The 26,362-nt window shown below is 47.1% G+C and overlaps 1 protein-coding gene across 1 annotated transcript in view; it reads left to right on the forward strand.

The window, feature by feature from the left end:
- The window catches only part of Pappa (pappalysin 1), a 237,274-nt gene that overhangs the window by 164,967 nt on the left and 45,945 nt on the right, over positions 1–26,362 (forward strand). Inside the window, exons 12-16 of the mRNA XM_078048072.1 lie at positions 675–810; positions 3,074–3,287; positions 14,949–15,117; positions 17,340–17,523; positions 26,011–26,221. Of these exons, the coding sequence (XP_077904198.1) occupies positions 675–810; positions 3,074–3,287; positions 14,949–15,117; positions 17,340–17,523; positions 26,011–26,221 (914 nt within the window). The remainder of the gene's footprint in view (positions 1–674; positions 811–3,073; positions 3,288–14,948; positions 15,118–17,339; positions 17,524–26,010; positions 26,222–26,362) is intronic.

Raw genomic sequence — 26,362 nt, forward strand, 5'->3', positions numbered from 1 at the left:
CACAGAAATCAGTGACTATTTTCTTTCTTCTGCATGAGTCTGGTCACTTGTTGGATGACATCCACTGCAGGACACTCTGTAGCAATCTTCCTGACTGTGGATTGGTGGATTGTATTGATGTTGGTTTACATGTCACTGACCTACTTTAAACATCATGGATCCCAGAATTGCAAGGGCCATGTCTCATTTAACTTGATCTCCTTGTGGCCCAGTATGGAGGCTGACATGAATGAGTAATGCATTGTAATAAGCATGGTATGGTTTTGTGTGTTTTGGTTGTGTCCCAGGTCCTGTGCTAGACACTTTATTCCTACGGTCTTGGTAGCATCTCAGTGACTCTGTGATGTAGCTGTGTTTTGTTTTTTTTTTTTGTTGTTGTTTGTTTTTTGTTTTTTAATCCATTAACTAGGAATGAGGGAATTTGAGCCCAGAGTGGCCCAGCTATCCACTCAGGTCACACGGCTTGGAAGGAGCAGAGCCAAGACTAAAGCTGACCTCAGAGCCAGTGCTCCTCACTGTTTTGTTGTTTGCCTTCTGCTCTCTGTCTGAGGCCCCAATGAAGAGTCCAGTTGCAGACATGGATGGAGATTCTCCTCAAACCCACCCCAGTGTGGCTGCTTCCCTGCCCGATGCCTGAGCACACGAGTGACCTTCTTGTGTCTTCTCCATTTCAGGCGTATTACTCTCAGCCAATGGTCGCTGCAGCTGTCATTGTCCACCTGGTGACTGATGGGACATATTATGGGGACCAAAAACAAGAGACCATCAGCGTGCAGCTGCTTGATACCAAAGATCAGAGCCACGATCTAGGCAAGCCTGTTCCCCAGGGCTTGGTTGCCCCCGATACCTGCTTCCTACCTGTCCTGGGGTGGTTGTGAGGACCACAGCTTGGAGTGACCTCTTCCTTCTGCTTTCCACTTTCTTGCTTCTTCACCATTGGGTGTGCCATGGCCCCCATCAAGATGTAGTTGTAGGTCCAGAGAAACCTGGATGTGGCTGCTCTGGGGACAAGGGTCAATGGCAAGGCCCTCCCTTCCGTGGCTTCCCTTTGTTGGAAACCTTAGGCATCACATGTGATCCTCAAAGACTCTGGAAATTTCCCCATCACCCATGTCAGCACCTGAGATCCGTAGAGAGGCACCAAGGGATTGCAGGTCACACATCACGTCGGGGCTGAGTCACCAGGTTTCAGAATCCCAGCCCATTGCTGCTCACCCCCTAATCATTGCCTGGGAGACCTCCCCGTGGTGACATATGCCCAGCACAACCTCCGGAGAAGATCCCCGTGGGAGCAGGAATAAAAGAGTTTCCTATCAGATTCAGAAGTGGGGAGGCAGTTGAGGAATGGGGTCCTACCTGCCGAGAAGCTGCCCTGGGTCAAGGTTCAAGTGAGTGGTCACTTGTACCTCCCCTCTGCTTGGGCCACGGTCAGGGGAAATGGCCCAACTCCAGATCTGGCAGCAAGGTTTGAACCCTGTTCCGCCACTCACTGACGAGGAGAGAGGAAGCAGTTTTCTCAACCTTGTAGGACTTCTCTTAGAGACCCCACTTTCTTCATATACAATAAGAACAGAGAAACCTTATGGACAGAGCAAGCTATTGCAGGACACTGCGGTGAGCAGGCCCTGCACTGGAGCTGGTGCTAAGAACTCCCTGTGGGCACCAAGCAATCCTGTTGCACTCCCTCATAGCCAGTCTACCCTGGAGAGCTCTGGGTAGGCCTCCAAGCATTTAGAGTCCTGGGCCAGCCCTGGAACCTGGACTCTAAGCTGTGCCCACACCATTCCAGAGAGCTTATTTCAAAAACCTGCAAGAAGCCAGTGGACCAGGGGTCATTTCAGGGTCAGAAAGAAGCCAAGGAAGCAGGGAAGATTTTGTTTTGCTTTGTTTTGTCTTTGTTTATTTATTTAGTGTTAAAGGCCAGGGAAAGAGAAGGAAACAAGGAAGAGAAAGAAAACCCCTCTGGACGTATCTGGATTTCTGGGAAATTTCCCTAAGTGAGAAGCAAATATTTTTGTAGTTGTCCTGGCATGGCAGAGAGCTCTGAGGAGAGGTTTCTCGGCAGAGTGGGAAGAGGTTTGGTTCCACAGAAGCTCCTTGGATCCTCCTACTGATGCCTGAGCCTTCTGTCTTCCCTGGCCCTTCCCACTGTGTTCTCCTGTCCCCGGTATCCCAGCATCCCCCAGCAGCGGCTTCCCAGAGCTAGGAAAGTAGAACAAAGGGCACCTGCTGGACCACCACAGGCTGCCAGGACACAGCCAGGGTTATACCCCTTTGCAGATGTGGAGGTGGGTTTTAAGGAGTTTGCTGGAGCCCCATGATCAGGGGGTGTCTAGACCAGCACTTGAATCCAGGTCCACCAGCCACCAACCCCACCCGACTCCATCTCTCTCTAGGTACCTCTTTTCTCCTGCCCCTCTTCCCACTTCCTTCCTGAAACCTGGGGACCTGGTGTCCCTTCTGACTTGTGCTAAAACGTCTTGAGGACTTCTGAGCAGGGCAGGTTTGGATTCTACCTGGGCTTTGGGTCACAGCTGTGCTGTGTCCAGAGAGCCCCTCCTGCCCAAGCATGTGGGTCTGCTTTGCAGATCGGGGGGTGTAGAAGTCCTTAACTCCCAGGGCTGCTCCCAGGTCTGCAGGTTACCGATGGCAGGGGACGGTTTACTCCAGGAAGGCAGGTTACCGTGAATTATTTCCATCACCTTTCAGACCAACCAGCAGCGGAAAACTAGCAGCTCAGACCTCAAGCCCTAGGGCATTGTGGGAGGGAGTCAAGGCCCAGGGATGCTTGGCTGATGGGTGGCCATTCGCAGGAGGAAGAGGGGCTGTGGGCACTAGGTGAAGGGAAGGCTTAGGGGGCAGGGAGGCAGGGGGATTGGGAAGATTTGGAACCAAGAAAAAAAGGCAGACAAAGAAACTTTCAATCAAACTCAAAATCCCCTCTGGCTGCCCAATGGTGCTTTTGTGCAGTGACATGAAAGGGTCTGGGGGCTTCGGGAAGGGCCCGTGGGGGAGGGCGTGACTGGCCTTGAGTAATGAGCCTGGCCCCTCGGCCCCTCTGTCTCCCTGACAGGCCTCCATGTCCTGAGCTGCAGGAACAATCCCCTGATTATCCCTGTGGTCCATGACCTCAGCCAGCCCTTCTACCACAGCCAGGCTGTACGTGTGAGCTTCAGTTCGCCCCTGGTCGCCATCTCGGGGGTGGCCCTCCGCTCCTTCGACAACTTTGACCCCGTCACCCTGAGCAGCTGCCAGAGAGGGGAGACCTACAGCCCTGCGGAGCAGAGGTAAGATTTCCTGGGGCCTGCTGGCCCTAGGCCATTTGTAGCCAAGTGCAGACACTGAGATTCTGAAGCCGAGTCGTCATTGTGTTGCTGTGGAAAGTCTCTGGGTTGCTCCCTTCTCCGTCCACTGACCTCTGGCCAGCTCTGTCTTGAAGCTCAAGAGACCCACAAGGCTCTGAGCTCCTGGGGTGAGTGTGGGAAACGGGGAGGATAGAGAGGCTCCCTCACCTGGCTTGTAGCTGCAGAGTTGACAGTGGAAGCCAGGTGATCTGGAAACAGCCATTTCCTTCTCTGGGTCTCAGCCTCCCCATGTGAACACAGAGAGGGTAGGCGGCTTAGCTTTCTCAGCTCTAAAGTACTAGAATGTTCTGCTTCCTTGGTGGCACAGGCAAAAGGTGTGACCTTTTTTAAATTGATGAGGAAGGAAGGGGTTGGCGTTGGCTTCACCCCAGTTCACTGTGCGTCTACGTGGTGGGTGCAAACCTCATAGCTTCAGGTCACCTGCCCCTGAGATGCCTCCGGTGGCTCAGGAGCCTTTTACCTGCAGGGCATCCCCCCATCCGTGCTGTTGATCTGGCATCTATTAAGGAACCACATTTGGAGGTAGCCGGGGAATGGTGGGTCCTGGACTGAATATAACCTTTGGGAATACACTTGGATTTGAATCTTTACATTGCCACTCCCCAGTATGTGCCCTTGGACGAGTTGCATCTCTTTTCTGAGGCTCAGCTTTTCTATTTTGAAAGCAAGCAGATAATAATGCATACTTCACAGGGTGGTTGTCAGGGTTAATCGTTGCACCGTGGATGAAAATGCTCTTGCAGACTGTTAGACACTGTGCAAAGGTAACATATGAATAAAGAACATTCACAACTGCTTTCTGACCACGATGGCTGGTGCTTCTCTGCCCAGAATTCTGAGTGAAGTTCTTAAAGTCAAAACTGGAGGAAGCCTCAGGGATGATCTAAGACATCCCATAGGTTCAAACTTCCGTGTTCCCAACCAGGATTCCAGGGCCCAGACAAGAGAAGAATGGTTCCAGATTTGCCCAGCATTTCAAGCTTGTTTAATGGAATCCAAAAGGAGAAAGGGTTGTCATGTTGGTGGGCTCTGCAGAACGAGGCCCTCTGCAAGGTGATCGTGCCTGCCCTGTACACCTGAGGGAAAGGAGAGAAAGAGGCGGTGCAAGGGAACACCAGCCTTTCCCACACCCCTGCTCCCACAGAGGACACAAAGGGTGGTTGCAAAATCCACATTGTTTTGCACCCACTGTCTCCAGCGTCTGTTGGGCCAAGTCTGTTGCAATCGTTCAGAGGCAAGGGCTCCGTAAATATCACTCATTGTCATATTGCACTGTAAGAGGGCCTTTTTATCCCAGACTCTCTAGACTCTATAAAAATAAGTTAATTCTCAGAACCCAGGGAAACAATGTCAGTGGAAAATGCAAAAATGTTTTCCACAGTGCCTTCTCACACCATCCAACCATCCACAAGTTGACTGACACTAGCACTGACTTCTCTGAATGCTTAATTGACAGTTCCTGGGCCCTCCATCAGCAGTAAGGAGTTTTTAACCTCTGAAGCAGATCACTCCCTAGGTGTCTGTTGAGTTCTTTGGTTGTAAGGGAGGACCATTGAACTGAGGCCAAGTCCTGTCTCAGACTCAGGTGCTGTATGACTGTGGACAAGCTGTTCTCCCTCTTTGGGAAAAGAATGATGCTGGACTGCATGTTCTCTGGGGTTCTTTCCAGTTCTGTCTGTGATTCCCAAGAGTGAGGAGAGGGGAGAGGAGAAGGGAAGGCACAGACATTTGTTGAGCCCCTGATAAGCACATTGTATTGTTTCATTCTCACCTGTCCTGGGAGGTGTGACTCAGAGAGACAGGATAGGTGAGTCAAAGACACCCAGGCAGTAGGAGGCAAAACCTTGCTCTGTCTGACCCTGAAAGGCGTGCCCTGCCCACCTCATCAAGGTAGGAGAGAAAGAGGAATTTGCAGGATTGGTCACGTGGGAGTTTCTGCTTTGTGGGACTCCAGTAAAGGGGTGGAGGATGCCGCCCTGAGGGCTTGGCCTTTTTTTCTGAGCCAAGCCTGGGCCAGACTGAGTGTGCAGGGTTGAGGCTCAGGGCTGCAGGACCTCCTTCCAGAATGCCCCAGTGGGAAAGGACAGCAGCTGTTCCTGGGGAACTGTGAAGACATTTATCAAAACAAGCAGGACCCTGCAAATGTGCGAAAGCATTAAAACAACTGGAGAGGAAAGAAAAGTCAGCAACAACTGTAGGAAGCCCTGAGATGTTTTTCTTCATTCTCAAAATCACCAAGGTAAATAGCACCCCCCCTTTTTTTTTCTTTTTTTTTCTTGTTTTATTTGTTAGCATCATTTTTGATAGCACAAATTTCAGTTGATAGTAGTTGGAACCGCCCACTTTACTCTCCCTTGTCCCAGGTAGTGAAAGGTGCTATTTCTCCCTCCCCTTCCCCCCACCCACACCCACACCCTTTCTTCTCCTCCCTCCAGCTCTCCTTCTCCTTCTCCACCCCCTCTATTCTTTTCTGGCTGTCTCTCCTCCTCCCTTCCCTCCCTCCCTCCCCACCTCCTCCCCTCCCCTCCCCCTCCTCCCCTCCCCTCCCCCTCCTCTCCCACCCCCTGTCCTCCTCATTTTCTCCCTCTTCTGAGAGTGGTGTGATATCCAGTGGGCTGCCTTGAGAGAAGCTTCACTCTAGCAAAATCAATGCCGGCGACATGTTCTGACCTAGATTCAAGGGTTCCCCAGCCCCTGTGCAATGCTCGGTATAAATTCAGAGGCCCAAGAAAACAGGATCAGGTTTCCAATGAGAGGGTTCAGTTGTGGAATTCTAGCCAAATCCCAGCTCTACATTGAATGGCGAAAAGAGGAAAAGTTGGGGGGAGGCAGCAGCCACAGGGGTGGGGGTGGGGAGGTAAGATGCTTCTTCAGCGACAGAAGCGCCATCATGATATTGAGGCCTCAGTGTCTCCCCCCTCCCCCCCTCCACACAGAACATCCACACATCCAACCTCCTGGTTCTAAATGGAAAGTAAACAGTTTCTTATAAAATCCAAGGGATCACGTATTTAAACATTTATTCTCTCTCTTCTTCCTTCTTCTGACCTCTTTTATTATTTTGTATTCTTTTTCTTCTTTCACCTGAAACTCTTCTCCATTCTATTTGCTGTTCAATCCATAGAGAGAGAGAGTTAGCGTTCAGAATGCCATCTTTGGTGGGGAACAAGCCCTTTGTATGCCTGGTATGAAATCTTTCCAACCAAGGTGGACCTGGGCTGCGGTTTGTGGGGCGCCCACAGGCTGGAGCTAGAGTGCTCACTGCTTGGTCCCAGGTGTGGAATACCCTAGACATCTGGTGGGAATTCACAGAAGAGTGGAGCTGCTCCCAGGCTTCCTGTTGCTGCCCACCTCTGCCTCCAACTTCCCCGACTCACAAAGGAATCAGGGCATGTCACATATGGGTAGACAGCCACTGGTCATAGGGTTGTAGCTGCAGATGGAACTGCATGCCTGAGCATCACTGTGCCTTTGACAGTACCGGATGCTGCTGGACTCTTCTCTAAACTATCCTTTGGCTCCTGCCCCCTTCAGTGAGCTACCAGAATTCCTGCAAGTTCTTTGCCTTATAAGTACTTAGGCTCATCAATGCCTATCTTTTCCCATTCCAAAGGGCTTTGACTTTATAGACCTCTGTTGTTGGTCTTCATAAAACCACGGCACCTCAAATGCAAGCTTCTCAAAGATTCCCAAGTTCTGTGTCCTTATTCAGTAGGAAATTCAGGGTCCAGACAAGGGACATGAGCCTTGTAAAGCCACCCAGCAAGTTAGGAGCAGAGCCAAGCTTTGAATGGGGTTCTTGGGAATCTGCTTCTCTTTCCTTTTCACTAGAGGTTTTAAGACTGATGTCCCCTTGGCCAGATGAGGCCACAAACAGTTTTTTCATTAGACTTCATTAGTTACTATCTTTAATTAGTTGCCAAAACTTAAATACCAGAAGAGTTCCTATTAAAAACCAGATTTCTTCCTCGAACTCTTTCAAGAAATCATGAGATTGGAAAGCAACAGGCCCTCTGTCCCACCATGCAGCCTTGGACTAAAATGGGGAACAGCTCTGCAGTGGCCAGACACATCCCACCCCATCCTGCTTGTCTAGCCTTTCAGGTCCTCTACCTGGACCTCACAGGCCACTGGGTTTGCACCCCTGCTCTGCAGCATCTTAACCTCCATACTGAGTCCCAGTGCTGCTCCTGGAAATCCTGGGTAGAAGGGTCTTTTAGGATTACTTCCCCTGGGAGTCTCATTTCTGGGCAGAAAATTTAGGTCCCCTTGTGCTAACTGTTTCTCAGCCTCAGCTCCAAGTGGATTCCACAAGAGACCATATCCAGCATGGTACATGGTGTCCACCGGCAACTGAGAACCATGCCTAAACCACACCTATTATTATCTTCACTCTCCGTGGAGTCATTGTGGCTGAGCAGCAGGTTATAGGCAGGAATCCACAAGTCAAAGGACAGAACTCGGGAGAAGCCTTCACCAGTCTTTACCCTGGCCTTCCTCCTGATTCCAGGACTGCTCAGGTCCTGGTTCTTAGGTGCAGTTAGTGTCTATTTCAGGCAGCAGTGGGGACAGTAGTTGGGGGATCACATAACATTCTACCTCCATTTGGAACTTGAGTCTGTAACTAAATGCATGAAGATGTATGAATATATGTATAATATATGTGCAGAGTTTGATTAGTTCTTTATCATGGAGGCACAGGTCCTACCTTTGACCAGGTGTGAGAATTTGATGCAGATACCCATTGTCCTTTCTTGCACCCATCCCATCAGCCATCTTCCTTCTTCCAGAGAAGTGTCTTCATTTTTCCCCTTCTTTTCTTGTTTTTATTGACTGTCCCTCACTAGTATTAAATCCATTGTTTGGTTTCCTTAATTTGGTTTTGGGTTTTATATTTTGGAAATGACAGTTATGTGGGAAGGTTTATTGGGATGACATTTGTCATTTTTTTATTTCTAATTTTTATTTTTTAATTTTTTTCTTTTTAGTTGTAGATGGACACAATATACCTTCATTTTATTTGTTCTTATTTTTATGTAGTGCCGGGGATCAACCCAGTTCTTCACGCATTCTAGGCAAGCTGTATCCCTGCAGCACAACCTTGGCCTCAACCTTTACCTTTTTTTTTTTTTAATTTTTATTGTTGGTTGTTCAAAACATTACATAGTTCTTGATATATCATACTTCACACTTTGATTCAAGTGGGTTATGAACTCCCATTTTTACCCTCTATACAGATTGCAGAATCACATCAGTTACACTTCCATTGATTTACATATTGCCATACTAGTGTCTGTTGTATTCTGCTGCCTTTCCTATCCTCTACTATCCCCCCTCCCCTCCCCTCCCCGCCCCTCCTCTCTTCTCTCTCTACCCCCTCTACTGTAATTCATTTCTCCCCCTTGTATTATTTTTCCCTTTCCCCTCACTTCCTCTTGTATATAATTTTGTATACCCCTGAGGGTCTCCTTCCATTTCCATGCAATTTCCCTTCTCTCTTCCTTTCCCTCCCACATCTCATCCCTGTTTAATGTTAATCTTCTTCTCATGTTCTTCGTCCCTACTCTGTTCTTAGTTACTCTCCTTATATCAAAGAAGACATTTGGCATTTGTTTTTTAGGGATTGGCTGGCTTCGCTTAGCATAATCTGCTCTAATGCCATCCATTTCCCTGAAAATTCTATGATTTTGTCATTTTTTTAATGCAGAGTAATACTCCATTGTGTATAAATGCTACATTTTTTTAATCCATTCGTCTATTGAAGGGCATCTGGGTTGGTTCCACAGTCTTGCTATTGTGAATTGTGCTGCTATGAACATCGATATAGCAGTGTCCCTGTAGTATGCTCTTTTTAGGTCTTTAAGGAATAGACCGAGAAGGGGAATAGCTGGATCAAATGGTGGTTCCATTCCCAGCTTTCCAAGAAATCTCCATACTGCTTTCCAAATTGGCCGCACCAATTTGCCGTCCCACCAGCAATGTACAAGTGTACTCTTTTCCCCACATCCTCGCCAGCACTTGTTGTTGTTTGACTTCCTAATGGCTGCCAATATTACTGGAGGGAGATGGTATCTTAGGGTGGTTTTGATTTGCATTTCTCTGACTGCTAGAGATGGTGAGCATTTTTTCATGTACTTGTTGATTGATTATATGTCCTCCTCTGAGAAGTGTCTGTTCAGGTCTTTGGCCCATTTGTTGATTGGGTTATTTGTTATCTTATTGTCTAATTTTTTGAGTTCTTTGTCTACTCTGGATATTAGGGCTCTATCTGAAGTGTGAGGAGTAAAGATTTGTTCCCAGGATGTAGGCTCCCTATTTACCTCTCTTATTGTTTCTTTTGCTGAGAAAAAAACTTTTTAGTTTGAGTAAGTCCCATTTGTTGATTCTAGTTATTAACTCTTGTGTTATGGGTGTCCTATTGAGGAATTTGGAGCCCGACCCCACAGTATGTAGATCGTAGCCAACTTTTTCTTCTATCAGACACTGGGTCTCTGATTTGATATCAAGCTCCTTGATCCATTTTGAGTTAACTTTTGTGCATGGTGAGAGAAAGGGATTCAGTTTCATTTTGTTGCATATGGATTTCCAGTTTTCCCAGCACCATTTGTTGAAGATGCTATCCTTCCTCCATTGCATGCTTTTAGCCCCTTTATCAAATATAAGATAGTTGTAGTTTTGTGGATTGGTTTCTGTGTCCTCTATTCTGTACCATTGGCCCACTCACCTGTTTTGGTACCAGTACCATGCTGTTTTTGTTACTATTGCTCTGTAGTATAGTTTTAAGTCTGGTATTGCTGTACTGCCTGATTCACACTTCCTGCTTAGCATTGTTTTTGCTATTCTGGGTCTTTTATTTTTCCATATGAATTTCATGATTGCTTTCTCTATTTCTACAAGAAATGCCATTGGGATTTTGATTGGCATTGCATTAAACCTATAGAGAACTTTTGGTAATATCGCCGTTTTGATGATGTTAGTTCTGCCTATCCATGAACAGGGTATATTTTTCCATCTTCTAAGATCTTCTTCTATTTCTCTCTTTAGGGTTCTGTAGTTTTCATTGTATAAGTCTTTCACCTCTTTTGTTAGGTTGATTCCCAAGTATTTTATTTTATTTTATTTTTTTGAGGATATTGTGAATGGAGTGGTTGTCCTCATTTCCATTTCAGAGGATTTGTCACTGATATACAGGAATGCCTTTGATTTATGCGTGTTGATTTTATATCCTGCCACTTTGCTGAATTCATTTATTAGCTCTAATAGTTTCTTTGTAGACCGTTTTGTGTCTGCTAGGTATAGAATCATGTCATCTGCAAATAGTGATAATTTATGTTCTTCTTTTCCTATTTGTATGCCTTTAATTTCTTTCGTCTGTCTAATTGCTCTGGCCAGTGTTTCGAGAACTATATTGAATAGAAGTGGTGAGAGAGGGCATCCCTGTCTTGTTCCAGATTTGAGAGGGAATGCCTTCAATTTTTCTCCATTCAGAATGATGCTAGCCTGAGGTTTAGCATAGATTGCTTTTACAGTATTGAGGTATGATCCTGTTATCCCTAGTTTTTCTAGAGTTTTGAACATAAAGGGATGCTGTACTTTGTCGAATGCTTTTTCTGTGTCTATCAAGATGATCATATGGTTCTTATTTTTAAGTCTATTGATGTGGTGAATAACATTTATTGATTTCCGTATATTGAACCAGCCTTGCATCCCAGGGATGAATCCTACTTGATCATGGTGCACAATTTTTTTGATATGTTTTTGTATCCGATTCGCCAGAATTTTATTGAGGATTTTTGCATCTAGGTTCATTAGACATATTGGTCTGTAGTTTTCTTTCTTTGAAGTGTCTTTGTCAGGTTTAGGAATCAGGGTGATGTTGACCAATTGGAGTAGGGGCAGAGTAGAGCCGCTGCCTGCACCTGGAACAGGCCCAGCAACTCGCATTCCTTTACCTTTTTTGAACAGTGCATTCCCACAACCTTTTCCAACCAGCAGGATGGTAAGGAGAGAATGGGGACCTAGGGAGCATACTGGCAGATCTCTATCAGAATTCTGTTTAAGCTGAGTGGCCCTGAGCAAGCAGCTCAGAACTCTGAATTCCAAATAGGACTAATTTCACTACCTGAAGGAGATACTGTGTGGTTGCAGATATGATGATGTGGGTGAGACCCAGTGGCAAATTCCTGGTGCAGATCACCTCCTTCTCCCCCTTTCTTTCTGTTTGTAAGTCTGCAAGGTAAGTGCGGTCAGATGTGCCTAAAAACCAAGGAGGACTCACTCTCCAAACTGTGCTCTAGAAGACCTTAGTCCTAAGAAATGTCTCATGAAAAAAGAAAGGTATAAGGGTTTGGAAAAATCCTTCAACCCTTTGCTTCTTTCTGGACATTGTCCATATGTATTTGAATAGTCAAGGTTCTGAGAAGTCCTGCAACCAAGAAAACTGATTAATTAATCCACTGCTTCCCATTCCTACCTGCACATGAAACTTTTTTGGTCTAGTCATTTCTGAGACCTGGGAATATTTTCTTTCTATGGCAGAAAGAGGCAGAGTCAAGAGAACACCTGCGGGGAGCTTCGTTGTTTCCAAAGCATTTCTCAGATATTCACCTTCCCTTTCTACAAACACACCATACCCTGTCCTGTCCTGGATCATCACACCAGCATTTCAGTCTGCCTGGGACACCCTCTGCTCCAACACTTTGTATGCCTGGTCCCTTCATTTCACCCAGGTCTTAGTTCAAATGCCCCTTCTTCTTGGATCCTTCCATAAAAAGTCCCCACCCCCAACACAAATAATCAACCTCTATAATTTTACTTTGTTTCAATGTCTTATGGTGCACATCGCTATCCAAAATGCTCTCATTGGTTACCGTTCCTTGGCACTGTCCTCCCTTTTTAAATACAAAGGACCACCTTTTTCAACTGACAGGACAGCAGAGGTCAAAATGCTCATCCACTTACTCGTTCCCTCCAAGAATGCCTGACTCGGTGAGGCCCCCAGTCGAGGGCTGTTGAATGGACGAACACATGGCTCAGGATGTCATGTGAATTTCCAAGGTAGAATAACTGATAAATGGCAGAGCTAGGACGTGCACTCAGATTTCCCTGATCAAGAAGCCTTTCGTTTTTTCTCCATCCAAGGAAATGAAGCGTTTCCGTGTTCCCCTTTCCCACGAGGAAAATCTTTAATGTGACAGAACAAGCGGGGTGCTGGTTTCCCCTCGATGGCTCAGAGCCCAGAGAAGAAAGTGCTTTCTCCTCTCTGGGTCTTCAACAGGGCAGGAGCCCCGGTGCCTCCTGGGAGCAGAGTGAGCTGTCCACTCTGTAAGGCGCAGGTCCCAAGAACAGCTCGGTAGCTGGTAGCTCATGGAGTAAATCTATTTAAATTGGAACCATGTGGCTCTTCCCCCAGTGCTCCCACAACGTGAACAGATGCATTGTTTGGTCAAAGCCCTTGTGTGGACGCCCGCAGTTGCAGCCTCTTGGAGGTCTCCACGTGGCACAGCACCGGGCTGTCAGGAGTGAAGAGAGGGTGGAGAATGGAAGTAGTTCTGCCAGCGCCATTTAATGGCAGTGGCCCTGCCTTTCAGAAATGAGGTGTGTGGCCAATACAAAGCCACCCCAGGGAGGGCCTGAGCCCGGAATTAAATGCTTGTCCTTCTCTGCGTATTCAAGAAAAGGAAAAGGAATTTGTTTGTGATTTGTCCTGGAGGCTGTTAGCTCAGTTTCCTTTACTCTATTTTTGCTAGAATTTTTTTTTCATTTTTTCTTTTGTAACCAGGGATGGAACCCAGTGGTGCTTAACCACTGAGCCACATCCTCTGACCCTTTTTATTTTTTTATTTTGAGACAGGGTCTTAGTAAGTTTAGGTCCTCACTACGTTGCTGAGGCTGGCTTTGAACTTGCTATCCTCCTGCCTCAGCCTCCCAAGCCGCTGGGATGACAGGCCTGCACCAACACACCTGGCTTTCACCATACTTTTGATCAGTAGGTAGTGTACGGCGGGGAAGGCTCAGTGGGATATCCTGAAACAGCACCAAGGAAAATATTGGGAAGCTCTTCTGAATCTGGTTTGTTAAAAATGTTTTCCGGTATCCTGGATGGAAATAGGAAAATGAGAGTCTCCAGATTCTGAATGCAAATCTAGCTCACCGGTAGGCCAAAATGCAAGACTCTGCTCACAGTAGGCCAGGTGCTGGGGTAGAAGCAGCAGTAGTCAGACAGAACAGGGCATAAGAAGCCTTCTCTGTTTATTCTAGAATAAAGTCTCAGATTCTTAGGAGCCATTGCAAGGCACCACCTAGTTTGTTTATTTCAGTTTAGGCAACATCAGTTGCCAGGCATTTTTAGTCACAATGCAAAGTACACTGAGATGAAAAAGGTCTTTCCTCTGCCCTCAGGATATTCTAGTCCTGGACCATGGGCAAGGTTAACAGCAAGGACTCTGGGGTCACACATGTGGGTGGGAAGATAAATAGGTGACTTAATCCTGCTAGCCCTCAATTTTTCCAACTCTGAAGTGAGGCGCACTTAGCCCACAAGGTGCTTGTAAGCAAAGAGTGAGCTCTTGTGCATAAGCCACCAGTGAGTTATGTTCCCACAGTCAGCACAGCTGTAACGCAAGGGGGAAGATCATCCAGGCACAGGGGTTGATGTTGTTTGCATTCCTATCTTTAAAGGCTGACACAGACTGCAGTCCTGTGGGTCCCCAGGCCCTGTGTTTTCAACGCATTCAGCATGAAACACTTTTGTCAGAGAAAGAACGGCAGAATGCTTGGAAGGGAGCTCACTTGGGGAACAAAGGGAAAGTTTCCTATAGCAATTACAGGTAACTCAGCCTCCAAGAATTGGTAGGATTCAGATTGGCAGAAAAAGTAGGGACAGCAATTATAGCAAGGTGCAGAGCATGCTGTACAACTTTACTAAGAATTCTTCAGTTGCTTCGCAGGTACGGAAGACTTTTACTTCCCTCACTTGAGTCTCATGGCTCTATGAGGTCAGCTGAACTTGAAGGTACACAGAATCCTAGAGAGACATTTGGCTTGTCCAGAGTCACACAGCTTCTAGAGAAGAGAGCACAAATGTATTGATAAAATTAGCAACCGGTTATTGAGTGCTGATTATGTGCCAGGAACTCTGCTATGTGTATTTCCTGAATTAACCGGTTTAATCCTCCCCATGACCCTTGAAGGTGTTTACTCTTATAAAAAACAAAGAGGTTTTCACTCAACCCAGTGGTTGAGAGATAGGAAACTCAATAAATAGTTGCTATAATCCTAATGATCCCCATTTCTTAAATGGGAAAACTGAGGTTCCACGAGTTCTGAAACCTGATAACCACAACCCTTTCAAGTGGTACAATTTGAACCCTAGATTGTCTGTCTCCAAAGTTGAGCTTGTAAGGATAAATCTTACGCATGGCCTCCAGAGTCAGTCTTCTCTACCTCAGCCAGCACCCTTCCTCCACTTAGCCTCAGCCTCCAGGAATTCTGGGGAGAGAGGCTCAGTCTCTATCTTCCAGCTGGATTGTGGTTTTCCTGGGAGGAAATCCCTTCTGACCCTCTTGTTTCTTCCTTCTCTAGCTGTGTGCACTTCGCCTGTGAGGCCACCGACTGCCCAGAGCTGGCCATGGAGAATGCTTTTCTCAATTGCTCCAGCAGCGACCGCTACCATGGCGCCCAGTGCACTGTGAGCTGCCGGACAGGCTACGTGCTCCAGATACAGCGGGACGATGAACTGATCAAGAGCCAGGTGCGTGCAGGTGCTGAGTGCAGAACCCTGGTGAGGCTGGTGGGTGCAGAACATGCTCCTGCAGAATCCCCAGCACTTAAGACAGGGTTGTCACACAACATAGAGAGTAGATTCCACCCCACCCCCAACAAATGAATGGATCAAGCAACTAACAAAGCCATCTGGAATCTCTGAAAGAAGGCTGCTTGTACAGAGTTGTGTTCCACACCCGCACACAACCATGTCTGTTGTAGGTTGCAAATCTGCAAGGCCACGGGCTGAGCATTCTGGAATGAATCTCTTGCAGTCAGAACTCTATCATATTAGAATGGGGCAGCTTTAGGAAGAGGTGAGCCCTGTGTCTAAGAGGTGCTCTTCCATTCATCCATCACGAAACGTGCCCACTATGAATCAGACGCAGTACTAGATCCTGGCGATTAAGAGAGACCTAGTCCCTGTTCTCAAGGAGCTTAGTGCTACTTGGGGAGCGGAGACAAACAATTCATGAGTTGTGGCCTGGAAGCACAGCGGGATGCAAGGAAAGTGCCCTGGAACGGGTGACATGACATTGTGACCATCCAATGGGGAAGCAGACAGCTAAACAAAGCGGTGCATGCTGGGGGAAGGGATAGGTGTATGCTCTGGCAGGGCAGGAGTGACGAGTGGAAGCCTGTTGCTGACAATGGGCATGTCACAGGTGGAAACACTGTCCTTTTTCTAAACTCACTAAGTCATCAGGCAAGAGGGTCCAGCTGGGTCCGCTGGTGTGGGGCCCTCCCAGCTTAGTTAGGCAGTTTAGGACAACAGGGAGCTGTTGAAGGACACAGCATGGTCCAATCATGCTTGACAAAGTCTCTTCTGGCTGCCCACGTGGGTGGCTTGGAGTCCCGCGGTAAGACCTCAGCAGCAGAGAAGCTTCGGGAAATCATTAGCGGCGCTCATGGAAGACGTGGAGGTGTCCTGCCTGAGGTCCATGGTCCTGAGTGGATCTGAGTGCCGTGGCAGAATATTACTTCAGCCAGATGTTACTTTGGTGTCTTGGGTGGGGTATGGGGAAGTGAGAGACGTTTATAGTTGAAAGTCTTTCCGGTCCTGGGGTTGGAGGATTCCAGAGCTCTGTTGCTAGATACACCTTTTTCTGGAGCCCTGCCAATAGCCTCTGCCTTCACCCTGCAAACACACAGGGCACATTCATTATTGCTGGGAACGCCTATTTGTACAGAGCTTCTGGGCTTGCTCATCTGAGACACCTTCTTCCGTGTGTCAGACATGCCAGGTCTGAACGCCTATGGAGACAATCCGGCTGTTTTGGCAGTGGGACCTCTGCTGCTTTGATGTGTACTTAAGAGAGGAAAATGTCGTTTGCTTTTAAAAAAATCTCAGATCAACACTTGGCATCCCCAATCCCCTGGGATTTGGCGGCTTCCTCCTTGAATAGAGGCCCCGGGCTGCCAATGACCGTCCGTCCTTCCCTTGGCTCCATGGCATGGCCTCACCCTTCCACCTACACAGCCCTACCATCTTGTGATTTAGTTCTGATCTCTGTCAGACTTTTGGTTTTTCCTCCACTTGTTTGTTCTTCACGTCTGTCTCTCTTGACTATCGAGCCATCAAATCTCAACCTAGGGAGTGGCTCTTAAAGCAATCCTGGGGTTGCACCCACTGGTGTGGCCAATGTGAGAACTGAGATAAGGAAAGGCGTTTGCTCATAACACCAAGGGCAAACTCCCAGGCCTCCTCTATCCCGGGGCAGGGCCTACTATGCACCAAGCCCTCGACCGGACCCCTGGTAGCCTCCTCCAAGAAAAGAATTCCAAGTTCCACATTGGATCATGTTTCTGAGTCTGTTTTCTTTAAGAAATCACCATGCAGGTCTTATGTCACCATTAATCTCTCATCCATAAGAGGAAAATAATGGTCTGGAAGATGCTAGAGGAAGCTTTTAGAAAGCATAGTCTTTGGATTCAAGTCCCATTTATCTTTTTTTTTTTTTTCCAGGTGGATAACCTGGGACTGATCATATAATGTCTCTGAGCTTCCGTTTCTGCACTTGTAAATGGTGTGGGAGCTGAAATATCTAATCCACCCAGTGGGGGAGATTGTTCACCTGAGCGAACGCTCACTGCTAAACATTGGTCTCCGGTCTCTGGACAAGACTCCGTTGTCACCTGGGAGAGTAGGGTATTTTCCCACACCCAGGGTCCGGTCGGCTGTCCCTCACTGCTCCTGTCTCTGTCTTTCAGGTGGGACCCAGCGTCACGGTGACCTGCACAGAGGGCAAGTGGAGCAAGCAGGTGGTGTGTGAGCCCGTGGACTGCGGCGCCCCAGACCACCACCATGTCTATGCCGCTTCCTTCTCCTGTCCTGAGGGCACCACCTTTGGCAGCAGATGCTCCTTTCAGTGCCGTCACCCTGCTCAGCTGAAAGGTATCCTGGGCCCTTGGCCTCAGTATTGCCACCCCCCTTTACCTGTGGGAAACCTAGAGGCTGCTTCCAGGCCCTTTTCCTGGGTCCCAAATGCCATGGGCTGGACCACTAATGTCTTCCTACTGAATGTGTCACTAGGGGGAAAAAATATGTGGGTACAAATAGAAGTCAAGTTCCCTTCAAGAATGCAAATGTTATAATAATAAATCAATAAATGAGAGATAAGGAGGGAGGGAAAGGATAATATTTGGAACTGATGCAATTAATTCACTCTGTATGATTAGGGCCCAGTAAGCCCTGTGAGTTCCTATTATTAGTATCTCCATTTCACAGAGGTGAAAACTGAGTCACTGAGTTTAAAGAAGTTGCCCGAGGCTGTTCTATCAGTGGTGGGGACTCTGTTGTCTCCCAAGTCTCTCTGTCTCTAATGCCGGCTGCTCTTCTCTAGCAAGGGGGTGGGCTGGGGAGAGAGGAGCAGGAATGATATCATCACCCTGGCCTGGGCACTGGTGGAATTGAATAAGAAAAAGTGTGCAGACTGGAGAAGAGACCACACTTGGGAAACTAGTGAGAGATGGTCGGCAGGTCCCAGAGTGTCGGAGGAGCTATCCGAGCGCGGCAAGAGTAACTGGAAATATTGAGAACTCAAAGCCCAGTGAAGGAAGGGAAGAAATTTGCATAAACTCACAGAGTCACTCTGCAGCAATTTCAGGATGAATGTGTCTGGCTTCTAATCAAGTATGTGCTGTGTTTTGACATGAGACTGAGTTTTGGAGGGTGTCACAATGACTCCCACTTCACAATTTTAAATTTGCATAGCTGATCCAGTGGACTGGGTAAGAGAGTTCCAATGCTTTGTCCACAGAGATTTTATCCCTCTTGAGCAATTCGGAAAGTGCTTACTCCCTGTATCTTGCATAGTTCCCTTCTCACTAGGCTTATGTCATGCCTGGGTGCTCCAAAGCACTGACCAACCCAATTCCAAAAGCAGCACAAAGAGAAGTTTGTAGTTACAGGTGTTCTGGAAGCTTCTCTGCTTCTGTGGAAGTCAAATGAAATCACCCTGCCATATCATTTACTTTTTTGAGGGTGGGTACTGAGTATCGAAATCAGCAACACTCAATGACGGAGCCACATCACTTGGTATATCAGAGGATATATCACCCTTTTAGCAAATATCCAGAATAATACTCACTTGAACATGGGGGTCCTAATTTGGGGTCCATCATGCTACAGAGTGGGCCTGAATGGGCTTCTGTGGCATATGGAACTTCCCTGGAGGCAAGTTCATGAGTTTCTTCTTCTTTTGGGGGGAGGTTACCAGGAATTGAATTCAGAGGCACTGGACCACTGAGCCATATCCCCAGCCCTATTTTTGTATTTTATTTAGAGACAGGGTTTTACTGAGTTGCTCAGGGCCTCACTTTTGTTGAGGCTGGCTTGGAACTCACAATTCCTCCTGCCTCAGCCTCCTGAGCCACTGGGATGACAGGCATGGGCCACTGCACTGGGCTCCATGAGTCACTGTAAACTTAGATGTGCTCATGTGTGTGCCTGCCTTTCAGGCACTGTGAAGCAAGGAGGGCACCCGTAGTTTCCCCTGGTTTTTCAGGAAGATCCACCCATGACCCCAAAAGGTTAGGAAGCCCTTATGGGCTTGAGTCCCTTAGAAGGGTGACCATGTCTAACCCCTGTCATGTTGCTGTCAGCAAGCCCCAGACCTGGAATATGGTAAGATTCGCTGAAACGCTATTGCCTGGCTGGCTGGATGCATTGAAGAAAGAAAAAGACACCCCGGACATGTTTCCTTTAAGAAGCCAATGAAAGGCCCAGAGATCTTACTAAAACAACTGCCCCCCAAAGAAAGACAGGAAATCTATCTAGGGCACCTCCTTCAACTCCTCTCAGTTTTAACCCAAGAAGATTTGAATAGAAAGTTATTAGACATTTCATTGGAGCCACTATGAACATTTAGGTCAGAGAGAGGTGAAGAGACCGATGGAAACTGGACACATTCCAACTTTTGGGCCATCCAAGTCCATCGCTTGGCCCCATTTGGCAGTGGGATGCAGGGTGTATTAATAACTGCAGGCTAGGAAATCACACTTCTCTCAATCAGAGGCCCTTGGGGGAAGGAGGTGTATAAATTAGCATTGATTATTACAGCTTTCATTGTGGCTAATAATAATCCTTAATCAAGGTGATGCAAACCCATCTGCCATGGCTTGCCTGCTGAGTAGAGCCAGGGGAGGGGACCCTGCTGCAGAGAGGAGGCCTCAGGGGACAATCACTCTGAGAGCTGTTGATCTCAACCCTGTTCCCTGGAGGATATCGGGAAGTACCTCTCTGCTCCCCACCCCGACCCACTAGGACCAAGTTCGCTTGTCAGCATCGTGGGGTACACAGATTCCCCGTCCTGAGGCTTCTGCTTGGATCTGCGGCCGCCGGACTGATGAGCCTGTTAATGCCACCTCGCTTGCCTCTTTTCGCAAGCCAGGGAGCAGAGGGGTGATCAAGACAACTTTTTTCCCCCTGTTATTTTGTTTGCTTCTTGATCTTCCCTTCTACCTCCCCTATCCCCTTTCTTTGCAAATTAATCCAAAAGAGCCGCAGCTTTAGAATCACAAGTCCAAGGTTCTGTTTTGGGCTGTGCCCTTGACCGGCTTGAGGGGAGCATTTTCACATCTGTGAGCCTTTGTATCCTCATTTATAAAATAGGCTTCCCAGAGCCCAGGTTGAAGGGCCAGATGGAAGATTAAAAGAGGTGGTGTGTATATGATGGCAGAGTGGAGAAAGGGCTGGAAAATTCTCATTGTCTCTAAGAAACAACCCTAGAAAGACCTGAGCAGTGTACTCTCAGCCCCTCCCATTTTGTCCTATGGAGTCCTTATGCTAGGAAATAGGGGGACAAACTCCATTCTTCACGTTCCTCCCACCAGTCACAGGGCTAGTGTCTTTAGACAAGCAGCCACCAACCAGGACAGTCTGCCGAGAATGGACTCAAAGAACCTTAGTGTCATCCAAACAGCACAGACCCACTTGTCCTTACATCCCAGATGAATTGTCCTCAAATGTCCTAAAATATCACTTGAATTCCAGCTTCTCTTTAAGATCTGTATGGAAAAGCCTGTGAGTTCGCGATCTTCAACTCACTCCCTTCCCAGGTTCTTTATCAAATGAGCACAGGCAGAACCTGCAAAAATGCGTGAGAGGAAAAGTCCTCCTAAATTCAGAAAGGACAACCTCGAGATCAGAATCATAAATGTTTAATTACATGGCTAAAAATACAACATTACTCCCATCACCTAGTTAACCCCAACTCAACTCAACCGTGCTGGGTGCATTTAATATTTACTAGGGAGTGCAGCTCCTGAGGAAGCATGCCCCCTTCTTACCAAGATCTTTGTAAAAGGTCTGTTTCCTGCTCCTAGCTCGGGCTGACTTTTCTATCTCTATGTTGCCTATTTATCCTTACATTTGAAACAGCCTGTTGTTCACCAGTTTCTATAAGATTCCCAATCCCATTGAGCATTTTCTGATTTCTTAGGCTTTACTGAAGATGGGCATATGGGTAGCCATGTCCTTCCTACAGGACCCAACATTGAACCCTGTTGCTTGCCCTAGTGAAGGAATCTAGTTTGTGTTTTTCATTTGCCCTTCTCTGTCCCTGACTATGCAGAAGTGCCCAGCATTCCAGATTCCCTTCTTACTCTTAGGAAAGTTTCTTCATCAATTATCCCTGAAAATGGCTTCTTTGAACTTTTCTTTGTATGCAATATTTGGAATAATAAATGGGCCACCTTGGTAAATATATTTGAAAATGAGGGACCCCTATTGAACAGACCAGGAAGAGAGTAAGGTGGGTGGAATCCTATTGTATGGCTAGTCCTTGATTCTAGGATACCCGCTGGTCTAAATTCCTGGTTCCATGAGATTTTTCTCTGGTTAACAGTTCTTCTTTGGCCATGCTCCTGGGTAGAAGCTCTACAGTGAGCTAAAGCCATCACATAAGGGTCCATAGACCTAGACTGAGTCCCAGCTTTAGTTTGCATAATGATTAGCAGGACCCCCCCTCATCTTAGTTTTCTCACTTACAGAATGGTGTTAGTGAGGAATTGGGTTAATAGGAGGATCAAGGAGATAGCACCAGTCAGGCTTCTTGTGTCTACCTAGTGGACTCAGTTACAGATAGCCCTTGGCTGAACTCCTTTTAGAGATTTAGAAAAAAGCAAAGTGGGGAGGGATTAAACAATCAAAATGTAATCCCATTCACCCACGTTGGAGTTGAGAGCACAGCATTCCTGAGTAAGCGATATGCTTTCTGGGAATGTCAGGCTCAACTCGAAAATAATCGTTAACTCACTGGGATTCCAAGAGGCTAAAAATGTGCTCTCCGAACTCCCATCAGCAGAGGATCATATGCTTCTTTTAGTGCCTGGGCTTTTTCTGTTTTACTTCTTTCTGCCCTTCTCCAGCACCAAGGCTGGCGCAAGTTCCCATGGGCTGCTTTTGGGAATGCAATCAGCCTGACATCCTTTGTTCCCCCATTTCCTGTCCTACCTGGCCCTCTCCTCCATCTGTGCCTCGGATCCTCAGTTTACCTTCTTCCCTACCTTCTGTTACCATCTGTTTCTTACCAAGAGCAATGAAATTGGGTATCCCTTGCAAAACCACTGGTCCCAGTCCCCTTCTCCAGTTCAGCTCACTGCCGTCCTGATTTCTCCTGTGTAGTGGTCAGTAAGTATCCTTTCACATCCAAAAACATCAACACTGAACAGGAACGCAGATACAGCTTTAGTTTAAGGCCAGTCAGGTTAAATGATGTGTTCAAGATCACAGTTAGATTCATGAAACATTATGTTGTAATGAATGGAAACTGAGGACCTACTGTGTGCTTGGCAGAAGTTCAGGTTCTAGGAATAAAGAATGAGCAGGATACAGCCCTTGCCTTGTGATCCAGGCAGTGCCAGACAGTAGAGCAAATGTTAAGGAAATCAGACTGAAGCTGTGATACTTCTCCCCTTGGAAAATGTTCTGTGTGGACTTCAGTTCTTAATTGTTTTTGATTCACACATTATAATCAAATATACTTTCAGGAGTGAATGTGTTGTTTTGATATTTGTGTCCATTGTGTAATGGAATCAAGGTAACTGGCGTATCCATCACTTTAAACATTTATCATCTCTTTCTGGAGTGAACATTCAAAATCTTTTCTTCTAGCTTCTTTGAAACATACAATATGGTATTGTTGACTGCTGTCACCCTGTGGTTCCATAGAACACCAGAACTTATTTTCCTTAAAAGCACACCCAAAGAGACCTGGGTTTCTGGGTAATCTTTTCAATGAAATACAAAAAAAAAAAAAAAACACTTCTCCTTTGACGTTGCTACCAGTTTACAATTTTTTTTACTGCTCACTAGAGATTGAAGTGTCCTTAACCACATTTGTAGACAGGCTGAGCAAGATTTGTTTTCCTGAATTTAAAAGATGAGCAAGTGAAGATACAGGGACCCCAAACTCATGGGAACCTACTCTCTAATATCAACAGTTTTAGCCTCTCCTGGGAAGTCCAGGCTCAGATGCACCTTTACTCTGTGATCCAAGTTGTGTTTCCAGGAAATGGGGTCAGGTTGAGGATAAGAGGCACGAAATTCACAGGTTAATAAGGGGCTCTTCCAAAGCTAATTGCTACTTTGGACAACTAGATCTCAGTCCTTCTGGGGAGCACTGAGGGACAGTGTTGAATGCACCCAGCAATCAAAACTCTGACCACTGGCATGTAATCCACCAGCTCCACCACCAGTTGAGCGCTGCTTTTGGAGGCATTAACTACTTGGCACTTTGAGTTTGCCCTGTGAATGGGCAGAGCACTCAAGCAGAGAGTTGCCAGAACAGTGAGCACCCTTCAGTATATAGAGGTCAATGTCAGGCATGAGGGAAGGATGCAGATTCCCTGCATCATGTCCTTCCTTCTTCAGATTCACTTGGTGGGTCCATGTTGCGGCAGCAGCGGGGGTTTGGAAATCCAGATTCTGTACAGCCCATTGTCTGCACCTCATGAGTTCCTTGTGGGGGTGGGGACATATCCATGGTCCTGAATCACAATCCTGTTAGGGTGGCTCTTCTTTTGACACTGCTGACTCCTATTTACACTCTCCCAGAATGGAGAGAGTTTACATTTCCTCTCTTGATGAGCAGTTTTTATTTTGTCTTGCCACAGAAGAACAATGACTCCCACTTCACAATTTAAAATTTGCATAGCTGATCCAGTGGACTGGGTAAGAGAGTTCCAATGCTTTGTCCACAGAGATTTTATCCCTCTTGAGCAATTTGGAAAGTGCTTACTCCCCGAATCTTGTATAGTTCCCTTCTCACTAGGCTTATGTCATGCCTGGGTGCTCCAAAGCACTGACCAACCCAATTCCAAAAGCAGCACAAAGAGAAGTTTGTAGAGTTTGTAGTTACAGGTGTTCTGGAAGCTTCTCTGCTTCTGTGGAAGTCAAATGAAATCACCCTGCCATATCATTTACTCTTTTTGGGGTGGTACTGAGTATTGAAATCAGGGACACTTAATGACAGAGCCACATCACTAGCCCTATTTTTTGTGTATATTTTATTCAGAGACAGGTTCTCATTGAGTTGCTTATTGCCTCGCTTTTGCTGAGGCTGGCTTTGAACTCAAAAGCCTCCTATCTCAGCCTCTGGAACCCCCTGGGATTATAGGCATGCACCTCTGTGCCTGGCTCCTTTACCCTTCTTACATGATGGGAAGGTATCTGTAGTGGGCAGGACCACAGTTTATCAATGTAGTGCTTTTTGTGGGTCTTACAGACCTTGAGTTGTCTTGTTCTTATGAGAGAAATTGTATTTACAAGGGAAGAAATAGAAGGAAATGAATGTTGCTAGGAAAAGCAGAGGGGCCGACCTCTCATTGCAAATCACTCTCTCCCTTTTCTACTTTATTTTTCTCCGTAGTCCTCGCCATCCTCTAACACAATAAGTCATCTACTTTTTTCGTATGATTTATTGCATCTCTTCCTGTCTCTTTAGATTATAAACTCCAAAAGGGCAGGGTTATTTTTTTCTGTTTGTTTTATTTTGTTTTGGTCACTGCTTTGCCCCCAATTTATAAAAGCCTCTGGCACATAGCCAACACTGAACAGATGCCTGTTGAATGAACTAAGGATTCTGTGCAGCTCACATGCTCCTTTCAAACCTGCTAGGGAAGGTGAAAGCGTAAGGAGGAGGGAAGGAGAGAGGAAGTGAAGCAAGAAGGACATCAACAGCACTTTTCATGACTGTCATTGCATTTGATCTTTTCAGCATCAGAAAGCAACTGTTTACTTTCCACGGTTAGGAAAGTTGAAGTGGGTTTTCCCAGAATGGAAAATAAGGGCTCTGCTGAGCATATACAGCCAACTTCCCATTAAAAACAACCAACCCTTTGATTAGACAAAATTAATGTTGAACCTGAGTTTTGTCTTTTCCTATAGAGGTTGTAACACAAGCTAAGAAGTCCAGTCACCTTGTTCTCCGAGTTTCCATTTCCACGTGAAAATGGTCACACTAAAACCCACTGTTGATTATGAGAACAGAAAAGAATGCATAAGAGAATCATTCCGTGCATAGTAACTGCTCAGTAAATGTCAGTTGCCTCCCTGTCACTCCACCCCTCCAGCCTTCAAATCCCAGGCTTCCAGCCCTGGTTGTCAGCACCATTCACTAATAGCCAGGAAGGGGGATGTTCCACGGAGAAACACGATTCAGGTCCTCCTGTAATTGTCCTAGGGAGTCTCGGGCAGGCTGTGCTTTGATAATACATGAGCTGGCAGTGAGGAGCCTCACTGCTGAGTATTACTTCTCTTTGCAAAGTTCCCCATGAGGCCAGCATCCCGGTGGCAATCAGCACTCTGTCCGCGCTGGCACAGGCTGAGAGGAAGTGCTGTGCTCTCAGCTGCCTTGGCAGAGCTTCACTGAGCGCCGGGGCCTGACAGAAAGTCAAACCTCCTGATAACACGATGCTGTCACTTCCAGGCACCAGCGGGCCAGAACAGATTCTGGGGCCCAGGCCTCAGGGGAGTGGTACACAGAGCACTGATAGCAGATCTTGGAGTAAGTTCCGAGAGGAGTGCATGCTGTCAACTGTTGGAAAGCAAGTCCTTCACCTCTGGGGAAGGATGCCCAGGAAAGGGAGAGACAGGAGGGATTGCAAAAGCCTCTTTCTGGTGCAGCGCGAGAGGTTGAGAGTCAGGCGTCGGAAGCCTTGGAGTTTAATTCACTGCAGGTACAGGGTGATCATCTCCCCCAGCTGGAGCCTCCTCTCCTTCACGGCAGCTCTCTTGAGCTCCCTTGGGTCCTCAGTTATAGGTGGAAGGAACTGGAATTCCATATCAGGGATCCTCTGGGCCATCAAGCTGGCTAAAATCCAGGTAGCCAGAGCATTAGCTCAACTCTCAGGGACTCCTCTGCCTCTCTGTGTGCTCCAGGCAACAACAGCTTCCTGACCTGTATGGAGGATGGGCTGTGGTCCTTCCCAGAGGCCCTGTGTGAGCTCATGTGCCTGGCTCCACCCCCGGTGCCCAACGCAGACCTCCAGACGGCCCGGTGCCGAGAGAACAAGCACAAAGTGGGCTCCTTCTGCAAGTACAAGTGTAAACCAGGATACCACGTGCCCGGCTCCTCTCGGAAGTCAAAGAAGTAAGTGTACCCAGGAAAGTCCCCAAGGGATCGGGGGAGGAGCAGAGGCAGATGGGCTGCCCAGTGGGAAGGACCCGCTCATGGCTCTGCAGGAGGCAGTACCTACCTGTGAGTCGTGCCACTGGGTTATTCCAGCCGGGC

Source organism: Ictidomys tridecemlineatus, chromosome 4 (assembly GCF_052094955.1).
Source record: "Ictidomys tridecemlineatus isolate mIctTri1 chromosome 4, mIctTri1.hap1, whole genome shotgun sequence".
In the NCBI taxonomy this organism is placed as follows: domain Eukaryota; kingdom Metazoa; phylum Chordata; class Mammalia; order Rodentia; family Sciuridae; genus Ictidomys; species Ictidomys tridecemlineatus.